This window comes from Corythoichthys intestinalis, chromosome 20, assembly GCF_030265065.1.
Source record: "Corythoichthys intestinalis isolate RoL2023-P3 chromosome 20, ASM3026506v1, whole genome shotgun sequence".
NCBI lineage: Eukaryota > Metazoa > Chordata > Actinopteri > Syngnathiformes > Syngnathidae > Corythoichthys > Corythoichthys intestinalis.
Genome location: NC_080414.1, coordinates 30,596,512 through 30,623,659, shown reverse-complemented (window position 1 = coordinate 30,623,659; position 27,148 = coordinate 30,596,512). Strand labels below are relative to the sequence as shown.

Genomic DNA, 27,148 nt, shown 5'->3' with positions numbered 1-27,148 from the left:
CTTCTGATACAAATGTGCAAAATACTCACTGGGTTGTTTGTGTCATATTTTTGATATTTCTTTTAACAATATTGTGATAATAATCATATTTTTAGCACTATAACTGTAATTGTTAAAACCATTTCATTTTGCATCATAAATCATGTGCATATTTTTATTTTACTACAGCAGTCATTGATTTCAATTGCATTAATTTAAAATTAACATTTAAAATTTTAAAAAGGTAATTTGTTAGTGTTAACCACAATAAGTATAATGAAATGTTGCCAGCAACATCCAATTACTTAAAGTAGGTGGAGTCCCAAGAGACGGATGAAGTGAGACAGACAGTTGGCATTTATAGTACAGTAGCACTGATGGGTGGCATTGCCTGATACACGTACTTTACATTGACATCACAGTTTGCAAAAGCTCTTGATATGCAAATTAAAATCGACAGTATATACACGTATACAGTAGATGTATTGTTGTTCAACATCTGGACAGTGGCACGGAATGCTGGATGACACTTATTTGTCCTAGCCACATTTTAACCACAATCTACTGCAGAAATCAAATGTACATAGAAGCGCAAGCAACATTAGTAAACGCTAATAGAGAAACTGTATTTTGTGATATTTGTTATATATTTGGTGTCCACATCTCTGCTGACCTCAAATGGGCAACCAACACCAGCACACTACTTTAGAAGGCCCAGCAAAGACTACACCTCCTGAGAGTGCTAAGGAAGGAGCAACTCTACACCAACCTGCTGGTGACCTTCTAATGGTCAGCCATTGAGAGCCTGCTGACCTATGCGCTTTCAGTGTGGCACTCAAGCTGCACAGAAGCAGACAGGAGAAGACTGCAGATTGTGATCAAGACACCACAAAAGGTCATAGGCTCTAGGTGCCTAGGAAGGGCAAGGAGCACCATAAAAGACTATACACACCCCATCTTTCACCTCTTCAACCTGTTGCCTTCTGGCAGGCACTACAGGGCCATAACACCGAAAACAAACAGACTGAGAGACAGTTTCTTTCAAAGCGCTGTCACCATACTCAAATTTTCACTGAAATGTCACTGTCATAGCACTGTTAATGTCACAACATTGTCACATCCATCTCACGAAGCAGGGCCGGCCCAGCCTATACGCAGACTATGCAACTGCTTAGGGCCTCTGACCACAAGGGGGCCCCCAATCTGGCAATTGTTTAATTTATATTCTATTTTGTTTACCACAGTTTGCTTTATTTGACTTTTGTGAGTTTTGAAACTTAATTTCAAGCTTAAAAAATAAAAGTTCTTCCTTCACTTCTTTATTTTCCCTCTTTTAGAAAAAGGTTTGGCGCTATCTACTGTAAATCCTGACAATCATCTGGGGTGAGAAGTTTGAAGTATGCAGTGCAACAAAATCTGATTAATATACAAAATATTGTATATTATATATTATACATTATTTATTATTTATATATCATATTTAGATTATATATAAACATAAAGGACGTATGGGTTGGATTGCATGTACGGGTTTCACAGTACACTGTGACGAAATGGTGTGGCAAAAATATGGGCCCCTTGGCATTATTTTTGCTTAGGGCCCCCAAATGGCCTGGGCCGGCCCTGTCACGAAGTAATAAATTCTCAGACATCTGTCTCAATCTGGGTTCAGAATACTATGGGTACTGCATAATTTGCACTGTTACATCCAAAGGTGGTTAGAGTAAGCAAAAATTTTACTCAAGTAAGAGTAGCGTTACTTAAAAAATATTACCCAAGTGAAAGTAGTCATCCAAAAAATGTACTCAAGTAAAAAGGTATCCAGTGAAAAGAATACTCAAGTAATGAGTAACATTTCGAGTAACTGCTTATTTTTGTTTTTTTAATGGTATTTTTTTCTCTCAGCACAAACCTAACTATATTAACTGTTGATATAATGATACTGTACAATAACCCATTACATAACCACATTAAGCCAAAGAAGTAATTAATAAAAAAAATCATAAAATTAAAGAGAGAGAAAAAAAAACTAGTAATGAAACATTATTTGTCCAAAGTCTTTGGTGAAATTAGTAGCGCAAATGTTGGCAATAGCATTGCAAGCAAAAAATAAATAAATAAATCAATCTAATATGTAGAATAAAGAGGAAAAATGTAACGACTCTTGTGTCGCCCAAAGTAGCAGAGAAAGAGTAGCGTTTTTTTCTTCAAAATCTACTCAAGTAAAAGTAAAAAGTATAGCTAAGTAAAACTACTCCTAGAAGTACATTTCTCTCAAAAAGTTACTCAAGTAAATGTAAAGGAGTACATGTAACACGTTACTACCCACCTCTGGTTGCTTCAATATATATGCACATACTGTCAAGCATATCAAGTCAGCCATCTGCCCCCTCGTCTGAGTACTGTAAGTTGTCATATACGCACTGAAGTTGAGGATAAAGTACCGTATTTTTCAGACTATACATCACGTTTTTTTTTTTCATAGTTTGGCTGTGGGTGCATCACATACTCTGGAGCGACTTATGTGTTATATCATTTCACAAGTTATTTTGGCGTTTTGGAGTTACACTGATGGTTTAGTAAACTTGTTAGCATGCTCTTTATGCTATAGTTATCTGAATAACTCCTAATAGCTATGTTACGTTAACATACCGGCCACGATCGCATTTCGTTGTTCATACATCACATTATCATCCTGTACACTTATTCAGTATATTGTTGTCTATTGTATTTTCATTTTAAATTGCCTTTCAAGGTGAAATATCTTTTCTATGTGTTGGATTTAATCAAGTAAATTTCCTCCAAAAATGCAACTTATACTCCGGTGCGACTTATATGTTTTTTTTTCTTCATTGCGCATTTTTGGGCTCATGCGACTTATACTCAGGTGCGACTTATAGTAAGAAAAATACGGTACTCACTTCTTTACTTAAGTAAAATGTCATATGTAATGTAATACATATATATAGATCAGGGGTCGCGTTAACCGAATATTTTCCGTCGTTGACCGATTTTTTAAAACGGTGACGGAAAAAACTGAAGTCCATCCGTCATTTTGACCAGTTGCAATTCACACCCCAGACCACAGGGTGGCGAGTGAGCATATTAATTAGCTATTGTCTCTCTTGATGCATGACGTTGTTGGCCTTACTCTGAAAAATGTCAAGGCAACTGAGTGTCCGAAGTTTCTTCAAAAAGCCCCAAAACGACGATGGTGTTGATAAAAGAGGTGAAAAAACAGGGACTGCACAAGCGGGCACGCAATTCAAGTCCATGTGCACCAGGAGGAAAGTGTGAGACTACGTTGAGGCCACAGCAGGTGAACTGTTAATTTCATTGTTCCATATGCTACATATGGTTGGCTACCTATCTACTGGGGCCACAGTCAGCTGTTTTTGTCACTGCGGAGAAAAAGTTACATATTCATCTGCTTGATGTGTGATGGCACGGTGTGGATTCTCTGTTAAGCTTGTTCGGACAGAATATTAATTTAAAATGAATGAAAACTAAATACTATTGAATATGTTGAAGCGGTATGCAATGTTAAGAGTCTTGTAAGCTGTAGGCGCACTATCCTATTCCCCTCACTATCCACTCGCGGGGGCCTGCGCTTGTCAGTGACATTCCTTATTCTCGCTATATGATTATACAACTTTAACATTTGTTAATACTACGCTCTGTGTGTAGTATCATCCATCGCTTTTCCTTTTTAAATGGGCACTTATAAGCGAACGCAAGAAGTAACAACGGGAACATTTTTTTAAACAGGCATTTCACGGGAGAGCATTTCGACTCTTCGGCCAATCATATAGCGAGAGCGAGTGGATAGTGAGGGGACCGCGCGCGGCTCTTAAGTGTCTCTATCACGTGACTGTCGTAGCCGGTAACGCGCTCGGCCAAATGGACACACAAGTACGGAAGGTGAAATATGCCAAACAAAGGGTCACCACAATGTCATCATCATCATTTTAAAAATTTAAGTGACGGGTAAAAATAGATTATGACTGGATTTTTATGACCCTGTCAGTCAAAATGACAGACAACGAAAAAGTCTAGCGCAGCCTCTGATATAGATGTATACACAGATCTGGAAAAAACACAACCAATAAAAATGACTGCACTGTAAACAAAAGCTTAACAAGCTCAAAAAACTCCAAAGCCGAGCTTAATGACGGATTGCAAGCAATTATCAGGTGCATACCCACTCCTACTGTAGAGTGTGCAACACCAGTTTTAAGGCATGCTGCTCTCACTGTTGGTTTTTAATGGTCAATATCTTGTTCACTTGCCTAATCTTGCTTGTACTTGTGTTGCTACCTCTAGTGCTCAATAACTGTATAGTTGCAAACGGCTTATCAATTGCGCTGGAGGCATGAAAACGAAACTATCAATTCACAATGAGAAAAAAAACAAACATAAGTAACGTGCAAAGCAGTTGACAATTTGTTTAGTAATGGAGTACAAAGTACAGATATGTGCTGTAAAATGTAGTGAAGTATAAAGTACCACTTCATATTTGTACTCGAGTACAGATACACAAAAAAATACACTTTAGTACATTGACGAAGAACATTCCACGATTAATGCACTGTTACATTATCACTAGATTACCACTTGCTGCTCATTATTTATTCACTTTATTCCCAATCTTTGCACACTGTAACCTGTGTTCTTTTTTTATATTAGCCTGATTGTACTTATACAAAAACAGTAGGACTCACCCTGTCTTTGTCATCTGCCACATCACTCAAAACATCATCAAGGTCAAGGATTCCTCCATCACGGTGTTCCAACCTGTGTACCTGAACCCAGTAGCTGGGGTCCTGGAAAAAAGGGAGGGAGAGGGGTTTTAGAAAATGTTATTACATAAGGTTTATCTGCAATTCATATATACAGTATATAGGATTTGGGCCATTATCTGAGCCGTTCAAAATGTTCACTGCCAAGCCAACAGATATTGGAATCAGCTGATCTGATCTGGGTCAGAAATGTGGAAATCAGTTGGCACATTGTGACATGTTCATGGATTGATTTTAATCTAGCTATTACAAAATGTAATCTTCTGCGTGCCCTGACACATTTATTCATGTTTTTTATTGTGAAGCATCAACTTGGTGTGTGCAAAAGCATCACCGCCTGTGACCTGTTGATCAATTTGATCAATCCACTTTACAATAACATGAGAAATGGATCAAATCATAAGCATAAAGAAAGAGACTCGACATACGACGACTGGACAGAACTAACCTGAGGATGCAAAAAATAAAGGCCAGTAAAGTAGACTGCCAATTTCGCAAAATAAAATATTACAAGTGGATGTACAACATTGATGAGAATGGACTGTTGAAGAGTGGACTTGAATTTATACAATAATTCAACAGGGAAGATGTTTACATACTTTGTTCCTGTTTTCTTGAACAATATCATTTTAAAGGTACTAACGGTATATGGAATTTATAGTGTGAATGCACAATACTTTTCGATTAAATGTATGCTCCACTAAGAGCCCTGACATTTTAACTGAGACTGCCCCAAACAGTCCATTTTCTTCCCTTCAACAGAGATTGTTCCGGACGAACCCGCACCTCTGCATGTCCTCGCGGCAGCAGAGCTGTTTCATTTAGCCCCCACTTGGCAAAAACACGTTTCTAACCCACTGAAGACTTGCTACTAGCAGTAAATGATCAATCACCTTTGCTGTTTTTCCGTTTCTGGTGCTGATCGGATATTCGTGCTCGCACAAGCCTGCACTATGCACGAGCTTAACACAGAGGCTGCAGTTACGCTTTTGGCCAGTATTGGCAGTCGCGAGTAAAAAAATAGGTGAAATACTCCATATTAGGGGTGTAACAATACAGTGATCCCTCGCTACTTCGCGCTTCAAACTTCGCACCCTCAGTCCATCGCAGATTTTTTTTCAATTAAAAAAGAAAAATAAAATAAATACAGATGAGCTGTGCCAAGCCGATCACGTAGTCTCACTCTCGCTCCCTTCCTCCCTCTCCCTGCTCTTTGTTCGTCAGGCACTGCACTGGAGTTGTTAACGATGTTGACAGATATTTGTGTTTGATCTTGCCAGAGACACGAACTTCAAAAGCGCCGCATGCGTCAATCATCGTTTAACTTGTTAAACAGTTGCTGTGGCAACTCATTGTGTGTAAGTGAGCAGCTTGAGAGGATTTGAGTAGACTCACTCAATGAAGCATTTAATAAAGACAAGCATTTTTCTACTTTATTCTTGTTTAAAAATAATTTGGTGGGACTGTAACATATCATAATTATTACATTTGAACCATTTATTAAAATATATAAATATTTTTTAAAATTTTACTTTGGGGGGAAAAAAAGTGAAAAAAATGTCTTATATGTATCTCTTTCCAATGCTAAATCTGAATAAATACATTGAACACAATGGCGGGGTGCGCTACTTCTCGGTTTTTCACTTATCCTGGCGGGTTCTGGTCCCCATTCAACGCGAAAAATGAGGGATCACTGTAATGATGGTAATGGTGATACATCGTGATACTTTTTATCCCAAAAGGTTATCAATATTTTTCCGCCAAGAATTAAAATATCGTTTTAAAAAGGTGTCAAGTCAAAAAAAAAAAAAAAGGAACCAATAAGTTGCTAGCAAAATTTTCCACTATAATAGTGCCTATGTTAACTCATTGGCTGCCAGTGACGGCGCCAGACGCCCAATTAAGTTCAACAGGGAATTCCTCTCAAAATGGATTGGACGTCTAGTGCCGTCAATGGCACTGAAACCAGAGCATTCACAGCCAGTCTTTTGTGGGCATTTACAGGTCACTTCCTGTTCATCTTAAGTCACTTCATATTCATGTTAATGCCCCCAAATCAACAGGAAGTGACCAAAAATCAACAGGAAATGACCTGAAACACCCCAAAATTAAACTCATTGGTTGCCATTGACCGCAAAATTAAACTCATTGGTTGCCATTGACCGCCATAGACGTCCAATCCGTTTGAATTGGGAGGGATGGCAAACCAACAAACATCGCTGCCACCCTCCCATTTCAAACAAATCAGACATTTATAGGTCACTTTCTGTTCATTTTAGGGCATTTACAGGCTACTTTATGTTGCTTTTGAGGCACTTACTGTTCATTTGAGGACATTCTTGAGTCACTTCATTTTCAGTAACCCAAAATCAACTGTAAGTGCCCCAAAAGGAAAAGGAAGTATCATATGGATTTGACGTCTACAAGTGATAACCTCATCCAATTCACAGGAGAAGGATGAAAGTAGCTAGTTTATCTGTGTATTAGTTGTAATGGGTGTCATGAAATATTAGACTATCGAAATGTTTTGGGCCTGTCATGGGTGTTCCAACAGGACATTGACCCAAAACATACCTCAAATAGCACCAAGAAATAGTTGGAGACCAGTGCCCAGTGCCAGAAAAAAGAATGAGGCCTAGAAAGAAAATAACACAGTGCCTATAGTCAAACATGGTTGAGGTCCAATAATGTTTTGGGGTTGTTTTACTGCCTCTGGCACTGGGTGCCTTGACAGTGTGCAAGGAGTCATGAAATATGGAGACTATCAAAATGTTTTGGGCTGGAATGTAAGGTGTAGGGTCAGAAATCTGGGTCCGTGTCAGAGGTCATGGGTGTTCCAACAGGACAATGACCCAAAACATACCTCCAATAGCACCAAGAAATGATTGGAGACAAACCGCTGGAAAATTCTGAGGAGGCCATCAATGAGTCCGGATCTAAATCATATTGTACACTATGGTGAGATCTCAAAATTGCTGTTGCAAGAAGAAACCATTAAAATCTGAAAGACCTGGAACAGTTTGCAAAATATGAGTGGTCCAAAATTCCATCTGAGAGGTGCACGAAACTTGTTGATGGTTATAGGAAGCGATTGCTTTCTGATATTTCCTCTAAAGCAGGGGTCCCCAACCTTTTTTGCAACCACAGACCGGTGTGATTTGGGTCTTTTTTTCACGGACCGGTGTTTTGACAAATTTTGCAACCCATCAAAAACTGCAACTATGCGGTTCTGCGCATGCGCGTAACATTAAAAATGGCCGTGAATGCAGAGATTCCAAAGTAAACACTACAAACTTTCTTAAAGAAAGGAATATTAACTTATGTTTGATCGTGGATGGACAAAAGTTCTCCTCAGACCCATCCTGCCATGTTAGCTGCACACCGCTCTAGTGCTGCAACGAATAATCGATTAACTCAAGTATTCGATTAGAAAAAAATATTCGAATTAAATTTTGTTGCTTCGAGTATTCTTTTAAAGTGGAGTTGTAAGGGTTTATTATGAAAGTGTTTGCATTTAGTTTTATTGATTAGGGTGGATACACTGCCCTCTGGTCTGGCTCTTTACACATGGCTGAATCCAACCGCTCCCTGTTAAGACCAACGTAAGCTAAGTTTTCTGTTTGAGCTAATGTTTTTTTAAATTATTCATAATTTAGTATATAGGTATTTTCAGCCATTTTTGGTGGGAATATGTGTTTGAACCATTTTTTAAGAGCATTGTAAAAACACTTTAGCATTTTATAGCATTTAAGCTAGCGGACTGTTTCTATGTAAGTTAGCCAATTGTTCTTTTGTTGTCCATAGATCCTCATTAAAAAAAAAAAAAAAAAAATGTAGTTTGAGGCTCATCTCAGGTATTTTAATTTTTATGTTCCTTATCCGATTACTCAATTATTCGAACTAAGTAGTCCATCGATTAATCAACTACTAAAATATTCGATAGCTGCAGCCCTACACCGCTCTCTCACCGTTAACGCCTTCGCCGTGTCATTAAGCATTAATTAAGAAGCCCGCTTCACAAAGATGCGATGTTGGAAATTGTAGCAAGGTTTTCAGTGTTCTCGTAACGCTTTCAGGATACTCCGGAATGACTTTAATTCAGTGCTTCTCAATTATTTTCTGTTACGCCCCCCCAAGGAAGACATAAATGTTTCGCGCCCCCCCAAACTCTGCCGCCACTGTAAATAGTCTCATTTGTCTAAAATATTACTATTATAAGTATGCCTCTGCCTCACACTGTATCCTTTTTTTCTATTAGAGAAAATTACAGAGGTCAACTTATAAAGTATAACTTTATTAACATTGTTTTGTTTGTAACAGACAAGACTTAATGCGCAACATTTTGCCTGAATTTAAAAAAAAAAAAAAAAGTCACATCCAAACTGTAAAAATACACTCAAGGTACATTTTTTACCATTTGATACTGAAAAATAAAATCAGTAAATAATAACAAATTCAAATTGATTAGAAACATTAACTCATGAGGACAATCTGCCAAAAAATTTGACCGAAAAAACAAAACTGAATAGAAGAAAAAATAGTGTCTTTGGACAGAAGGACAGTTTTTATTTTCGATGGTCGCTGCTCACAATATCACCTCCAGTTTGCAATGGTGTGGGGTTATTTTTCACTGAGCATGCTAAGTTGCTAACAGTGCTCACTGGTTTATTGATATAACACTGGCAAAGCGGGACGATTGTTGGAAATATTCGGCACGTTTTCGCTGAAAAACAACCAAGCGGCTTATCAATGGGATTGGGGTCTAATGTCTTTAAGTGGCGTCTTAATTTATTTGGCTTCCGGCTGTCCGCTATTATCCTTTTTAGACACAGTACACAGTAGGCCTGAACGATATATCGTTTAAACATCGCCATCGCGATGTGTGCATGCGCAATAGTCCCATCGCAAGGACGTGCGATAGTTTTTTCATTTCATTTTTTTTAATCCACAAACGTTTGTTTTGAGGAAGGAGAGAGAAGGAGAGCGCACAGTTGCTTTCCCTCCAGCAAGTCATCGGCTCCTCCCCCTCCCACCGCGGCAGCGGAGTGGAGGGAGGAGGGGCCGAACAGCAGAGCGGAGGGAGGAGGGGCCGTTCTCAAAGTGAAAGCAAGAAAGCAACACGTTGAAGCAAGGAAACGAGGCAAGACCGTCTCCAAAAGGAGTTTTGGAAGTATTTTGGCAAGAAAAAGACTATAAGGGACAAAAAACAGCCCTGTCGACAGTGCCTCGCCATGGTTGCATCAACAAGAAGTAATCTGTCGAACATGTGGGACCATTTAAAACGCAGGTATCTATGCATTCCTGCTAAGACCTTCCCATCAGAGGCTTTTTAGTACAGGTGGGAACATTGTTACGTGCCAACGTTCTTGTCTCAAGCCTGCAATAGTGGATAAACTAGTAGTCTTGGCCAAAAACCTATGAGACCCAGTTGAGAATTGCTGAGCAAGGAAGGTGGACGATATGCAGACAAATACATAACACAGCTGGAGGAATGTCTTTTCTTCTTTTTATTCATGTGACAGCTATCAGGAAGGCAGGAAATTTGGTTCTGTTATTCATCAGTTATTTGCAGTTATTCAGGTCAATTATTTACAAGTTCAATTGAGTTTCTGTTTCTTTTATATTTATTGTAAATCGTATTTTTCAAATAACTATATATAGTACTGCTGCACATAAAGTTTTGACACTTAATATTTTTGTTTAAATATTTTTACAACTTTGTTGCCGTTTTGCAGTTTTATATTGTAATATTTTGTGTAAACAGCTCAGGGGACTAATGCACTTGCATTAGTCAGATTTAATATTTAAGTTCAAATATGTTGACAACTTTGTTGTTTTACTGAGGTTTTTATTTATTGTTATAGTTTGTGAACAACTCTTTTATTTGTCATATTTAATATTTTTGTTCAAATATGTTTACAACTTTGTTGTTATTTTACAGAAGTTTTTATTTATTGTTATATTTTGTCAAAAACTTAGGGGACTAATGCACCTGCTCTTTTATTTATCATTTAATGTATTTGCTGCTGTTGAAGTGTAAAATATTGTGTTCAATAAATGATCTATTTTGTGCAGACATGGCTTCCTGGATCCCTTCATAAAGCAATCTTCATCATTCACAAATGAAACGGTATTATATGAATACACTGTGGTCACGGTGTGTCAAGTAAAGTATTTCCAAACAGCTATTCAAGTCATCTAGTGAAAATTTCTTTAAAAAAGATTTTAAAAAATATATATATATAATATCGCAATATAATATCGCAATATATTGCAAACCTCAAAAAAATTGCAACAATAGTTTTTTCCAATATCGTTCAGGCCTAGTACACAGTGGTCTTTCCTCATCTACCACTGTATTAAATGTCAAAGCCAGAAGGCAAACGGCCCAAAAAAAATCGCATTCTCGGCGGCCGAGGGACAACCGTAGGTGAGGGCGGTCGTCGTGACGATCCCAAGCTGAAAATGGCACTTCTCGGGCGGACACGTGAGAACCGGAGAAGACAGTGGGTCGCTGCGTGAGTCCGGTCGGAAAACGGCTTTTCAGCTCTCCAGCTCTTCATGAGTCTCTTCCGTGTCCTCTTGCTTACTTCAAAAATAATGCGCGCACTTTGAAAATGAGAGCGCAACTGCCACCTACTGAGTGGATGTACAAGTACACTTTATTTTAGTACGGCCAAAAAAAAAAAGCATGTTCCCCGAGGTCACACGCGCCACCTCTGGCGCCCCACTATTTGAGAAGTAGTGCTTTAATTGTCTCAAATGTACGTTTAAGGTCGCAGTCATTTGCACTCTCTACAAGCTGATCCTCCTGTTGCACAGACATGCTCAAATCACTTGGTTTATTCGCAAACGGGTCACGAATCCACTCCTTCGCAGTTCCTGGGCCTTCGAGGTTGTAGGCTCATCTTCTAGCTCGTCAGGTTCCCTTTTTCGCCGTAAAAAAATCTCTCCAAAGACGTCTGTTTTCCAGTCATTTTAGTCTAGAGTAGACAGGGATATTGATGTGTTAAGCAGGGGCACAGGCCAAAGTTAATTCGGCCAGAATGCGGTCGTTAATAAAATATTATTTCTGTGCGGCCCGGTAGCAAATGTGCCACGGACCGGTACCGGTCCGCGGCCCGGCAGATGGGGACCCCTGCTCTAAAGGATGCACAACCAAGTATCGGGTTGAGGGTGCCAACAATTTTGTCGAGCCCGTTGTTTGCATTCTGTGTAAATTTGTGCTCATTTTGTTTTTTGTCTTCAGCTTTTTTTGTGTTTTTCCAATGCACATCCAATAAATAAACACATTTATGCTAAAAACATCTGTAATTGCATTGATTTCTTTGAGAAATGCTGTATTTTCTGGAAAAATTCCAAGGGGTGCTAATAATTTCGTCCATGACTGTATTTGTTACAGTTGAAGTAAATACCCAATTCTGCAGAGTCTATCATACTAGTAAGCGGGATGATCTATGTAAGAATATAGCATGTAGGTTATAAATAGCTGTGATTGGCTGGCAACCATCAAGGATGTACTCCGCCTATTGCCCAGCCCAGAGTCAACTAGGATATATAGGTTCCAGGTCAGCTGTGACCCTAAAGAGGATAAGTGGTATAGAATATGGATGACTGGATGGATATAAATAGTAAAGGAAACCATGTTTGAGCTTGGAATCTTTCGAAAATTGAATTTCAAAAGCTTTCATTTCAGTCTATTTCCTCCCGTCTCCATTTTTTTTTTTCCTTTCTTTTCTTTCTGGCCTCCTCAAGGTCTCAAAGCATTGGAGCAAAAGAGACAATCAAGACAGAGAGGGAAAGAGAAACCAAAGCACTAGAAGACTATTTCTTCCATCATCAAGTTAGGAAAGAATGTCCTTGTTCGTTGTCTATTTTGTGTCCTCCCTCTGTCTGTTTGTTTTCTTCAGCTCGAACTCTCTTTCAAACTGAGCTATCTTTGGGTCTGTGGTCAAATGCCTTGAGGCTCTGTTTTACTTAACTCCACTCTGGTTCACCAGAAAAAAAGGTCCAGCTCATGAAAGGAATGTTGGTGTGTTAAGTTTTTTTTTAGGTTATGCGGAAGGGAAATGCGGTAAAACCTGTACCGTGACCAGAAATGAGCGGGAAGAGGGGGTAGTAGTTAAGAGTCATGTTTAATATACGGTTGTACAAAATGACTGAATTAACCTCAGACTGATGCACCTTTTAATGTGAAAGAGAGAGAATGAAAATGTTTGCCTTTTACACTATGAATAATCGCCTTGTAACAGTTATTCAGTCAGGTACTTCATAATCTACTACAAAATCTTTTGCTTGTAAGAGCTGGTGATCTGATTTTTCTAGGGCCTTGTTCAGACTGACAGCCAAAATCCAATTTTTAGCACATCTAAATATAAACTGGATTGCTCCTTTATAGTCTAAACTAAGGATGGGAATTTTGACTAATTTCACTGCCGACTAGTCTCAGATTTTATTTGCCACTGGTCTGCTAGTCCATAAGCAAGAAAACTCTTTACATATTAAATAAAAAGTTGAAAATGCAAAAATTTTGTGTATTGACGAGCTATTTTAGCCCAAACATTCAGGACGCGTTGTTTATTTAAATTGTATTGGTGTAACAAAAACTGACTAAGAGGCAAAACACACGGGGGGGCGATGCCGCTCACGTTCAATAAATTTTCTATGGAACGACAGTGTCGAGGTGAAAATCGCCAACCTTCGTGCAGTGACGCGAGATGTGACGTTCATGCAAGTATTCTGTTCTTTAAAAGTTTCAATGATTGTATAACAGCACCATCGCTCATCGCCTCCCGTCTGTTTTGCCCCGAAAGGTAAACAATTGAAAGAGAAATACTTTCCTGATACGTTCGCCAAAACTTGCCCAAACTTTGTGTCACTGCCCTCTTCTACTTGTGTGTGTGTGTGGGGGGGCTTTTCTTTCAGAATTGTCCTGTGTTGGCGCCTCGGCACTCTGTGTGTGTGGAAGGCGAGGAACGGGATTTTATAACCCAGACATTAAGTAATTTTTGGTCAGCATTGGCAACGAAAATAACTACACATTTCGAGTGTTATGTATTAATGGCGTTACAGCATAATGGCGTTACTAATGGCGTTATTTTTTTAGTAGTGAGTCATCTAATTAATTACTTTTCTCATCTTTGCAACGTCGTTACTGAGGATGTAAATGTGTGCGTTACTATGTGTTGGTACGTTGGTTGAATGATGTGAGAAATGTCTGAGACACAGAGAAAGCAGAGCAGGAAAGGTAAGGAGGGGAAGGGAGTTGTGACGCCATTGCAAACGCGATGCTAGGTGGCACCAATAATACCTGACTGTAGCCGACCGCCTACATACTACACCCACATGATGCTCCGGTAGATATGACAATTATATAGAACTAAACGCGAAATGACAGACTCGCCGGCGTTAGTAAACAGACTTCTCAGGAAGGCTCTGTTGTAGCGAACCTTCCTAGCGAACCTAAGTAACTTTTTATCTAAAATGCTCCTTAATTGGCAAAATCTTGACTTTGCTTGCTCACTGCCTCAGCAACCCGTCAGATGGGTGAACAATAGAGCTGGGAATCTTTGGGCACCTAACGATTCGATTACGATTCAGAGGCTCCGATTCGATTATAAAACGATTATTGATGTACCCACCTCCTTTTTTTTTTTTTTTTTTTTTTTAATGTTTTGTACATTAGTTCCAAAATTGTTCAAAAATACTCTCAGGCTAAACCAAACTACTATTTCAGTATCAAGTTAACATATAGCAGTAAAAAATATACAAAAATAACAGTAAATAAGAAACTCTAGTCCCCATTCTATATCAGCAGCTTTAAACTACATTCAATTATTTTAATCTTGTGAATCAACCGTTACAGTTGTTAAAATTGCTCCCATTATTCCATAATTTCCCTTTTGTCTACTTTCGACATGTGAAAGTTTTAAAACTATTTTAAAGATAGATTCAAGTCAATATTTTACCGATTTAGGAGTATTTTAGATAAAAAGTTAATTAGGTTTGCTTGGAAGGTTCGCTACAACAGCCTTGCAGGGAAGTGTACTGCTTTAAGATGGCGGCCGTTTACTACGCCCGCATCTAGCTTTTTGTAGCTGTGCTGCTAACACTACCAAATCTAAATTGCATCTAGTACTATATAAATGATATCTGCCGTAAAATTATGTGGATGTACTTTGTAGCAGCTTTTCGGCAGCAGTCAGGTATGTTGTTTTGTTTTTTTATCTCGTGGCATGAGTTAAGCTAGAGCCGAGAGGTGAACATTGGCATTACCCGAGGGGCCGGGTAATGACAAGCATGATGTTTAGCTACTCTCGCTCCGTTCCTCATTGTCCCGAAGACCGCACAGCGCGCTGAGTGTGTTTTACTTCCGCTTTACTTTGCATATTTCAATAATCAGAATTTGGATGTTTGTGAATCGTTCTCGAATCTTCCACGGCCGAATCGCGAATAATCTAAGAATCAGAGATTTTGCACACCTCTATTGAACAATGTGGCCCAGTCTGAACAGGCCCAATTCAGATTTTGACACTTGCTCAAAAAATGTGAACAGCCAGCCTTAAAAATTGGATTTGAGGACAAAACAGATTGGAATCAGATATGCCTGCAGCAGTGTTGTTAATCTTACTGAAAAAAAGTAATTAATTATAGTTACAAATTACTTCTCCCAAAAAGTAATTGCGTTAGTAACTCAATTACCTGAATGTAAGAGTAATTAGTTACTTGGCAAAGTAATTGGTGATAATTACTTTTTTTTTTTCCCTCAAAAAAAAAAAAAAAAAAAAAAAAAAAACATTGGCCACACTATGTGAAGTTTTTTGGTACAATTGGCCCGAGCCCAATTCTTTACCCTAATTTACCCATTACCCTGAATCAACTGTTAAAAGTTGTTAAAATTGCTCCCATTATTGCATTTGTTCCCTGCTCTCTACTTTCGACATATGAAAGTTTTAAAACTGTTTCATCATTTAAAGATAGATTCAAGTCAAGATTTTGCCGATTTAGAAGTATTTTAGATAAAAAGTTACTTAGGTTCGCTAGGAAGGTTCTCTACAACAGAGCCGTCCTAAAAAGTCTACTGCTTTAAGATGGCGGCTGTCTACTAACGCATTTAGTGCCATGCAGTGTTGTTAATTTTACTTTAAAAAAGTAATTAATTACAGTTACAAATTACTTCTCCCAAAAAGTAATTGCGTTAGTAACTCAGTTACCTGAATGTAAGAGTAATTAGTTACTTGGCAAAGTAACTAGTGATATTTTTTTTTTCTCAAAAAAAAATAAATAAATAAAAAATAAAAAAATAAAAAAACAGGTCACACAATGTGAAGCTTAAAGGGTTTGGGGGACAATTGGCCCAAGCTCAATTCTTTACCCTCCACTTAACTAGACACAAGGGTATTGCGATAACTAGCTAGTAACCTTTGCTATGTGTGGAAGTCATTTAAAGTTGTAAATCAATCGTTAAAGTTGTTAAAATTTCTCCCGTTATTGCATTAGTTCCCTTCTGTCTACTTTAAACATGTGTAAGTTTTAAAACTGTTTCATCATTTAAAGATAGATTTAAGTTAAGATTTTGCCGATTTAGGAGCATTTTAGATTTTAAAAAATTACTTAGGTTCGCTAGGAAGGATCTCTACATCAGGGCCTTCCTGAGAGGTCTACTGCTTTAAGATGGCGGCTGTTTACAAACGCATGTAGTCCTTAAAACATGTTGGCAATGCAGCAGTGTCTGTCATTTGCATCTAGTTCTATAATATGATATCTACCGTGTCATGTGGGCGTAGTTTGTCGGCTATGGCTGCAGTCAGGTATTATTGGAGCCATCTAGCATCGCGGTTGCAACGGCGTCTTCCCCACTCCTGCTCTGCTCTCGTCCCCGTGAGTCCGTTTCTCTCAGACTTTTTTTTATTTAACCAACTTAGTAACGCATAGTAACGCACGCCTTTCCCGCCTCAGTAACGGTAACGGCGTTGCCAAGATGAGAAAAGTAATTAATTAGATTACTCATTACTGAAAAAAATAACGCCGTTAGTAACGCCGTTATATTGTAACGCCGTTATTAACAACACTGGCCTGCAGTCCGAACGCAGCCCATACATTGGGGCAAATAAGTATTTAGTCAACCACCAATTGTGCAAGTTCTCCTACTTGAAAAGATAAGAGAGGCCTGTAATTGTCAACATGGGTAAACCTCAACCATGAGAGACAGAATGTGGGAAAAAAAAACAAAAACAGAAAATCACATTGTTTGATTTTTAAAGAATTTATTTCCAAACTAGAGTGGAAAATAAGTATTTGGTCACCTACAAACAAGCAAGATTTCTGGCTTTCAAAGAGGTTTAACTTCTAACGAGGTCTAACGAGGTTCCACTCATTAACTGTATTAATGGCACCTGTTTAACTCATTATCGATATAAAAGACACCTGTCCACAACCTCAGTCAGTCACACTCCAAACTCCACTATGGCCAAGACCAAAGAGCTGTCGAAGGTCACCAGGGACAAAATTGTAGACCTGCACCAGGCTGGGAAGACTGAATCTGCAATAGGTAAAACGCTTGCTGTAAAGAAATCAACTGTGGGAGCAATTATTAGAAAATGGAAGACATACAAGACCACTGATAATCTCCCTCGATCTGGGGCTCCATGCAAGATCTCACCCCGTGGTGTTAAAATGATAACAAGAACGGTGAGCAAAAATCCCAGAACCACACGGGGGGACCTAGCGAATGACCTACAGAGAGCTGGGACCACAGTAACAAAGGCATCACCAACAGTAACACAATGCACGCTAGGGACTTAAATACTGCACTGCCAGACGTGTCCCCCTGCTGAAGAAAGTACACGTCCAGGCCCGTCTGTGATTCGCTAGAGAGCATTTGGATGATCCAGAAGAGGACTGGGAGAATGTGTTATGGTCACATGAAACCAAAATAGAACTTTTGGGTAGAAACACAGGTTCTCGTGTTTGGAGGAGATAGAACACTGAATTGCATCCGAAGAACACCATACCCACTGTGAAGCATGGGGGTAGAAACATCATGCTTTGGGGCTGTTTTTCTGCAAAGGGGACCAGGACGACTGATCTGTGTAAAAGAAAGAATGAATAGGGCCATGTATCATGAGATTTTGAGTGAAAATCTCCTTCCATCAGCAAGGGCATTGAAGATGAGACGTGGCTGGGTCTTTCAGCATGACAATGATCCCAAACACACAGCCAGGGCAACAAAGGAGTGGCTTCGTAAGAAGCATTTCAAGGTCCTGGAGTGGCCTAGCCAGTCTCCAGATCTCAACCCCATATAAAAATCTGTGGAGGGAGTTGTAAGTCGGTGTTGCCCAACAACAGCCCCAAACCATCACTGCTCTAGAGGAGATCTGCATGTAGGAATGGGTCAAAATACCAGCAACAGTGTGTGAAAAGCTTGTGAAGATTGACAGAGAACGTTTGGCCTCCGTTATTGCCAACAAAGGGTATATAACAAAGTATTGAGATGAACTTTTGGTATTGACCAAATACTTGTTTTCCACCATGATTTTCAAAAAAATTATTTAAAAATCAAACAATGTGATTTTCTGTTTTTTTCCCCCCATTCTGTCTCTCATGGTTGAGGTTTACCCATGTTGACAATTACAGGCCTCTCTAATATTTTCAAGTGGGAGAACTCGCAAAATTAGTGGTTGGCTAAATACTTATTTGCCCCACTGTATGTTCTTATATGGTAGGAGTAAAGTTGACCACTGCTTGTTGCTCATTGTTTGAGCATCACCACTTTCCTGAGGTCTCTTTAGTATTGCATTAATTACATTTTGGGGGAATTAAACTAAACAAATGATAAAAATGAGAAATCACACTGGAAGAATTTGAAAACTCAACATCAACGCAATCCAAAGCATTTGGATTGAACTCGAACAGAAATCTTGTAAATGCTGTTCAGGGTGTATAGACAGATTAACACACGGAGAAAGTCTTCCCTGTAGATTGGAAACCCAGGTGTCTAAATACTTCTGTTCATCAAGTAAAACAAGCTTGAAGTTCTGTATTCAAATGCCATATGTCAATTTGGCACGGACGTTATCCTGGCTTGTTCTTCAAATGGATTACTTTTGAGAGCAGCTCAGCCACAAAAACATAATCCCGAAGACACACTCATGGAGCTGGAAGAACATGAGCGGACACTATTTGTATTAGACATGCTTGACGTGATGTAGGAGCTTTACAACCATGGTGCTTTGCCATGCCAAATTTGAGTGCAAATACCTTATTACTGTAGCAGAAGCAGACTTCAACATTGAAATGGACCACAGGAAAAGTCTGTGTGAGGCGTAACAGGGCTACTGTAGCTAGCAATCGTTTTATAGTTAATAAAAATATTTATAACCTCCACAAAGGTAGTTAATAACAAATAGTTTCAATAAATAGTTTCAATAAATGTCACGTCGATTCTGGTAAACCCTATTGAATTTTTAGGGCTGTCGGGATTAAAGATGTAAATCGCAGGGTTCGCTTTAGCTTTTTAAGTTTAGTAAATTACATTGACAAAAAGTGGCGCGGGAAGTGGGGTGCTGAGGGTTTTTGTTGTTAAAAATAAATAAAATGTAATGAAACAATAGCATATTTAACTTTGGGGATTAAATATACAGTACATATACAGTGGTATGAAAAGGTATCGGAACCTTTTGGAATTTCTCACATTTCTGTATAAAAATCACCATCAAATGTGATCTGACCATTGTCAAAAACACACAGATGTAAAAACAGTTTCTGCTTTAACTAAAACCACCCAAACATTTATAGGTTTTCATATTTTAATGAGGATATCATGTAAACAACGACAGAAGAATAAGTAAGTGAACCCTCTGCCTAAGGAGACAAAGAGCAACTGAAACCAATTTTTACCAAACAATTTAAGTCAGGTGTGTGCACAATCACTGATGAGTGGTTTAAAGCTGCCCTGCCCACTATAAAACACACACCTGGTAAGAAATGCCTTGATGAGAAGCATCGTCTGATGTACATTACGGCTCGGTCAAAAGAGTCATCTGAGGACCTGCGATCAAGGATTGTTGATTCGTTAAGAACTAGAAAAGGTGACAAAACTATCTCTAAAAGTCTGGATGTTCATCAACCGACAGTCAGAAAAGTTGTCTACAAATGGTGAGAGTTTGGGACTGTTGCTTCTCGTCATAGGAGTGGCCGTCCACCAAAGATGATGCCAAAAGTTCAGCACAGAATACTCAGAGAGGTAAAAAAGAACCCTACAGTGTCTGCTAAAGACTTACAGAAATCACTGGCATAGTCCAATATCTCTGTGCACACGTCGACTATGTGTAAAACTATGGCCAAAAATGGTGTTTATTGGAGGAATCAACAGAGGCAGCCACTGCTGTCTAGAAAAAAAAACTTTGTTACTCGTTTAATGTTCGCAAAAAGGCACTTGGACACTCCACAGAAGTTTTGGCAAAATATTTTGTGGACTGATGAAACCAAAGTTGAATTGTTTGGGATTTACACACAACGTCTTGTGTGGAGGAAAAATCGAAAAGCTCACCAACATCAACACTTCATCCCCACCGTGAAGCATGGTGGAGAGAGCATCATGATTTGGGGCTGTTTTGCTACTTTAGGGCCTGGACAACTTGCAATCATTAATGGAAGAATGAATTAAAAAGTTTATCAGGATGTTTTGCTGGAAAACCTGAGGCCGTCTGTCAAGACAGTTGAAGCTAAAAAAAGGATGGATGCTGCAACAAGACAATGATCCGAAACACAGAAGTAAATCAACTTCAGAATGGTTTCAAAAGAACAAAATACATGTTCTAGAGTAGCCAAGTCAAAGTCCAGACTTGAACCCCACTGAGATGCTGTGGCATGACCTAAAGACAGAGACCCATGCCAGACATCCCCAGGAATCTGACTGAACTACAGCAGTTTTGAGGGGGGAAATGGGCCAAGATTCGTCCTGATCGATGTGCCAGACTGATCTGCAGCTACAGGAAGAGTCTGGTTGAGGTTATTGCAGCCAAAGGGGAGCCCACAAAATATTAAATGTGATGGTTCACTTACTTATTTTTCCCCCTTCTGTCATTGTTTGCATACTATCCTCATTAAAATATAAAAACCTGTAAATGTTTGGGTGGTTTTAGTTAAAGCAGATATTGTTTTTTCATCTGTGTCAATTTGACAAAGATCAGATCACATTTGATGGTGATTTTATACAGAAATTTGAGAAATTCAAAAAGGTTCAGATACTTTTTCATACCACTGCATATGTTGAAGTTTTTTTTTGTTTTTTGTTTTTTGTTAATAACACCACCTGACACCTCGTTTGCTACTGGGTAATATTGAATAAGGCGCTATTGGAACGGAAAAGTGAATTGTTGACAGAAGACTCGTTAACATGGCACAAAAATAAAGTAGGGATTTTTTCTTCACAGAAGTAGCGACATTTTCTAAAAATTCAAATGTGTTCGTGTGTCATTTCGCTTTCTGGCTGCGGGAATTTGGGAACACACGGGCGCTTTTATTTCCAATACAAAAACTTCAACACACACTGTAGGTGAAATAGAACACTGTCTTTGGAGCAGCCTTGTAGTAGTAAGTAAACTATCCAGCATGCATATGTACTGACGTTGTCCACGCGCGAGCATGACTAATTTGAGCTGAAACGGCGGTTTTTGGATGGAAAAAACACAAAAGGTCCTCAGCACCCCCTGCTGTGAGTGCGTTCCAGCGCCCCTGTTGACAACTGTGTATTTACATTGGTTAATTGCGCAAAATTCATTACCAGTTTTCAGTAAAATATGCTTATAAATATTTTTATTAAACCAGTGTATATTGTACAACATCTAAGCAGGACAAATGGATATCTCTAACACTATTCCTAGACACACCACGAGATTTACACCACCACATTTTCTCGACCAGGTATTGGCTTTTTAGGTGACACACAGGTTGTTCCCCAGTGTACGAGATGCACACACCCACTGAACACACAGACAAAAGCTTTTTTCACCCTATTATCCATGTCTTTGTTCCACACCAGATATCCTGTCCCTGTTAAAAGGTGCACAAAAGCTTGTGCCCTAGAGTTATTCAGTGAGGGGAGGACCGTGCTCTTGAGAGAGAGAATGTGTCTGTGAATGTTTATAAATGTACTGCGGGCTGCTGGTGCCATTCACACAGCAGCCACAACTGGATTTTTAATTTGCACACAACAAATCAAATCAAGATCTTCTGGCACAATGGTACTGTGTCCGAATCCTGATCAGATGGTGTGTTGAAATCACATTGGAGTCAGCCGATGTACTTTTAAGAAACAGTGTTGCAGTGTTTGATTTTGAAATGTTAAACCATGTGACACCGAACCAACTTGCAGGAACAATTGACATACAAAACACAGATTAAAAAAAATCTTTAGTTTGTTAAGATAGAAGAAACAAGCTCTCTTTTGTCAAATGGATGAGGTTTGATCCTCATAGGTCATCGAGTGGAATATGATGCTGTGCTGATTAGGCATGTGACAATATATTGAATATTTAAAAAAATAGTAATAATAATTTCCATTAGAAGAGTATCTACGTTAGCTCACTGCCTGCCATTGACAGCGCTGGACATTCAAACCAAAAATCAAAAGCAAATGCCGTGAAATGCCCCAAAATTAACTCATTGCCTTGCATTGGCTGCCAATGACTGCTATAGACGTCCAATCCATTTGAAGTGGGAGGGATGGAAGCGAATTTACATTCGCTGTCACCCTCTCATTTGATAAACTCATTCAAATTCATAGCTGAAGGATAAAAAAAAGCTTGCTTTTTCTGTTTATTGTTCTGTAGATTATCCTAGAATGATTTCCTGACCCATGTATCAATAATTATTGTATCGCCATATCGTGAGATCATCATTATCCTGAGCCTTGTATTGCAAATTGTATCATATCGTGAGGGACCCAGAGGTTCCCACCCCAAGTGCTAATGTGTAGAAGCCTGAAATTAACACTGTTCCTTCAACCATCAGATAAGAACAGCAGAACCATGAATGTAGCCATTCGAAACTTAACAGATGCACGATGTTATGATATTCCTGTTAGAGTAAACCATTGAATGTTGAGTCAGCCGTTAAAGTCTTACTATCATGCTCCTCACTCCGCAAATGAGTTTGACAGTGAGAGAGGTAAAACAGCAACTATTTAACACCAGTATTATGCATATGGCAGTATGCCAGTACTGTCATCATAAAGAAAAATGAGTCCACTACTGCATAAAGATAAAAAGAAAGCATTCTAATGATTTTAATGATTGACTTCAGCAAATGAAGGCCTTTGTGTCGGAGTATGAAGATTTTCCGCTTGAGGACAGTTAAAGAATGTTTAGGCTGTATCACTTCTTAAAAATGTACCAAAATACTACGAAAACAAACATGGAGATCTAAGAAAAAAACAATTATGAAACACCTGCACAACAAACACAATGACTGTTTTAAAGTGTACTCAGTCAAAAAAATTATTGAGAAAAAAAATGTATGAGGACATAACTGAGCAAGACTTTCACCAAAAATGTCAAACCCCTATCCTGTGATTTCAGCGATACGGGTGTTCCAACCTCCAAGTGACTGACCAGCTCCTACCAGTACCTCAATCTTTCAGTTATGCAAAAACTGAAACTTTATGCAAAAAAACTAAATCCTTTTTTGGGGGGGAGGGTCTCAAATACAGAACACTGCTTACATGACTTCAAAGAAATATTGATTAAACTAGGGCTGCAGTTAGCCATTAATTAGGTAAGCGATTAATCTGTCAATTTATAAGTTTGAATAATCGTGTAATCTGATTACAATTATTTAATGCGTTGCAGTATCAATTTTAGGATATGTAAAACAAACAAGTATTTATGCTTGCAATAATATTTTTGGGGGTTTGCTAAGATTACACTTTCAAAAGAGCATTACATACGAATACAAAATAAAATTCCTGAGTGTTTTTCAAACTATGCAGAATTGCACTTTCATTTCACAAGAGCAATAAATGAATTTAACAAATTAAAATACCCGAGCTTAGTTTCAAACAATACTAATATATATATACATGAGGAGCTAAGTACAACAAAAGAAAATGGGCTAACTTGCATAACAAAAGTCCGCTAGCTGAAATGCTATAAAATGCTAATGTATTTTCACAATGCTCTTAACAAATCATTCAAACACATGTTCCCACAAAAAACTGCTAACTATACTCCGAAACTAAATAATAAATGCACGAGCAAACATATTAACTCAAACCAAACCTTACCTAATATTGGTCTTAACAGGGAGCAGCTGGATTCAGCCATGTTAGACGAGTTATGGCATATTCACTGTTGCCACTAGAGGGCAGTGTGCAAACACTTCCAAAACAAACCATTACAACGCCACTCTAATTTAAAGAATTCTTGAAGCAGCACAATTTGATTCAAAGCTTTTTTCGAATCGAATTACTCAAGTTAATCAATTAATCGCTGCAGCACTACCTTAAACATCACGGTCACTATGATGTAGCTGACTAGAAACGATCCAATCACATTTTAAGAAAAACATTAACGTGATAGTAATTCCTCAGGAACTTCTGTAGCAAAGTCCACAACTGCTACCTACTGAGCCTGAACAAATCACCCCTTATGAATACAAAACATCAAAATCTGGAATTGCTACAGCAGTCAAAGATGATGGCAATTAGAAGCTCATTGAGGGATTGTCTAATGACATATTATGGAGCCAATAAAAGAGTAAACCTATCGTCTGGCTATGCTTTACGTGGGGTTTTGCACTCACATCTCTTGGTCAGTCTATTACCTAAACCTGATTGGGTGTGTCGTCAGCAAAAATAACAGTGTAAGCTACATGCTAATGGTGCTACAACAATGTCCAAATCATTGTAACGCGTTCTCTGTTAATTGTTTCCTTGGTACATCTCACCTGTGCTTTCCAGAGTAACACACATAAACACAATGTATACAGACTAGCTGTAAGCACTTTCTAGGTCATCAATAGCTAGGTGAAACTGAAAGGCCCTCAGAGCCTGGCACAAACACACACTTATATCACTCATTGAGCAGGAGAAAGCAAATTAAAACATTCTGAATGAGTCAACAATGTGATTTAAGTGGCTATTAGAGGAAAAAGCAGAAGGTAAGTGTCATGTTACAGAGGGGTGTTTTAGCTTCACATCCCTGAGGGAGACGCTGCATTTAAGCCATCTGTTCATCCACAGAACCGCAATTTGAGTGGTCAGATTTCTCGCAGATGTGAGGCGCAGCAAATGATGACTTGGCAAAATATAAATATAGTTTATTTTGCATCTTCAGAGAAATTACAGAGCAATTTCACCATGACTGAAATATGAGCCAAATGAATAGGTGTTTTTACTTGGACGACTAACATTAAAGCTACAGTTCAATTGCACATCAGTCATCATTAAGAATGGCAAGGCCACAACAAGTATTAATAATCAATCTGTTCTTGTATTTCTTATCAAATTTGATTAAAGAATTAATCATCTGAATAAACATGTTTAAAGGTGCATAATAGAGGATTGCTGGCCAAAAATGGTACTGCAACTAGATCAAAATATTGACTACCACAAAATGCCTCCCCCTTTGGGTTGCCAGAACCGCTTTACATTGGAGAACCTGCAAGAAAAGATCTTCAAGTTGAAGGTGACAAGTCCTCTGCAGAAAGTACCGCATTGGCCCGAATATAAGACGGTGTTTTTTTTGCATTGAAATAAGCCTGAAAAAGAGGGGATCGTCTTATATTCACGGTCTAGACAGTATACCCATTCACGACGCTAGATGGCGCCAGATATCATTGAAGCGATGTTCTGTCATGACAGATCTCAGCAACTCTCCCCATTCACGGCGCTAGATGCCGCCAGATATCATTGAAGCAATGTTTTGTCATGATAGATCTCAGCTACTCTTATTATTTTATTGCAATTTTTTTCCTTATTCAGATTTGTTTCAAGACAACAGTTACAGTTAGACTTCACTTCGATGGTTTATGCAGTTATTACAATTTTATTGTTTTATCACAATAGATTGTTTTATTTACATTTCAAAAACCAGAAGCCATTCCATTCATTTATGAATGTGATTGCACTTTAGTTTACATATTTAGATGTTCAGATATTAAGATTTGAATGAGGCTAAATAACATGCTTTTTCTCTCAAATATATTGTTGTAATCATTGTTTTCGGATGTACTGTAATTATTTTCTGTATAAAAATTAATTTGGTGTTCAAAAAGGCTTTTTTCAAACTGAGTCTTGAAAAACAGGGGGTCGTCTTATAATCACGGCCGTCTTATATTCGGCCCAATACGGTATATCTTATTCTTAATTTTCATGCAAGATGTTTTCAATGTAATAATGCCAACATTTAGTAATGACGATTAAAAGAGTCGTGATACAAATTTATGTGACCATGACCGAAGTGAGGGAGGGCTACTTTTATCAATGTAAAAGCACACTGGCAAAGAATAAATTATTTGGTAATGCATTGACCGTATTGCTGCAACGATTAACCAGTTAACTCGAGTAATTCGATTAGAAAAAAGCTTTGAATCAAATTTTGCTGCTTCAAGGATTCGTTTTATTAGACTGGCGTTCTAATGGTCTGTTTTGAAAGTGTTTGCATTTAGTTTTATTGATTTGGGTGGATACATTGCCCTCTAGTGGCAGCAGTGTATATGACATAACTCATTTAACATGGCTGAATCTAGCTGCTCCCTTTTAAGAACAACATAAGCAAAGTTTCTGTCTGAGCTAATGTTTTTTTTAATGCATTCATAATTTTGTTTATAGGTATATTTACATTTTTTGCGGGAATATGTGTTTGAACAATTTCGCGTAGTTTGAGGAAAACTCGAGAATGTTATTGTGTATTTGCATTTAATGCTCTTTGAAAGACCAATTTTATAGCAAGCCTTTGCTTTAGATCTCCTAAAATTTATTCTGCAACACACTCAATGTTTTTAATCCAGTTACTTAATTTTTTTAACTAATTGCTAGATTAATCAATTACTAAAATAATCGATAGCTTCCCTAATTGACAGCATGCTCCAAGACGATTTAATAGCTCCATCCATTTTAATTTCAATCACCCACTAAATATTTACACGCATAAATACTTTATATCTTTGTCCCAGTCTATGGATCTACATGCTAAATAACATAGCACCGGTCAATGGATCCACATGCGAAATAACACAGCACAACCACGCCAAATGAATGCATATCCTTGTTTTGCCTCTCTTGTTGTCTCAAATCCTTTGAGATTCATTACATTATTTTTTCGCTTGAGTGGGAGATGTAATTCAGACTGTTTGGCGAGCCTTAGTTT

General features: G+C 38.4%; 1 protein-coding gene across 1 annotated transcript in view; it reads right to left on the bottom strand.

Moving 5' to 3' along the window:
* LOC130909013 (partitioning defective 3 homolog) overlaps positions 1-27,148 on the bottom strand; it is a 660,821-nt gene that overhangs the window by 593,062 nt on the left and 40,611 nt on the right. Inside the window, exon 3 of the mRNA XM_057825056.1 lies at positions 4,701-4,802. Coding sequence (XP_057681039.1) covers positions 4,701-4,802 — 102 coding nt within the window. The remainder of the gene's footprint in view (positions 1-4,700; positions 4,803-27,148) is intronic.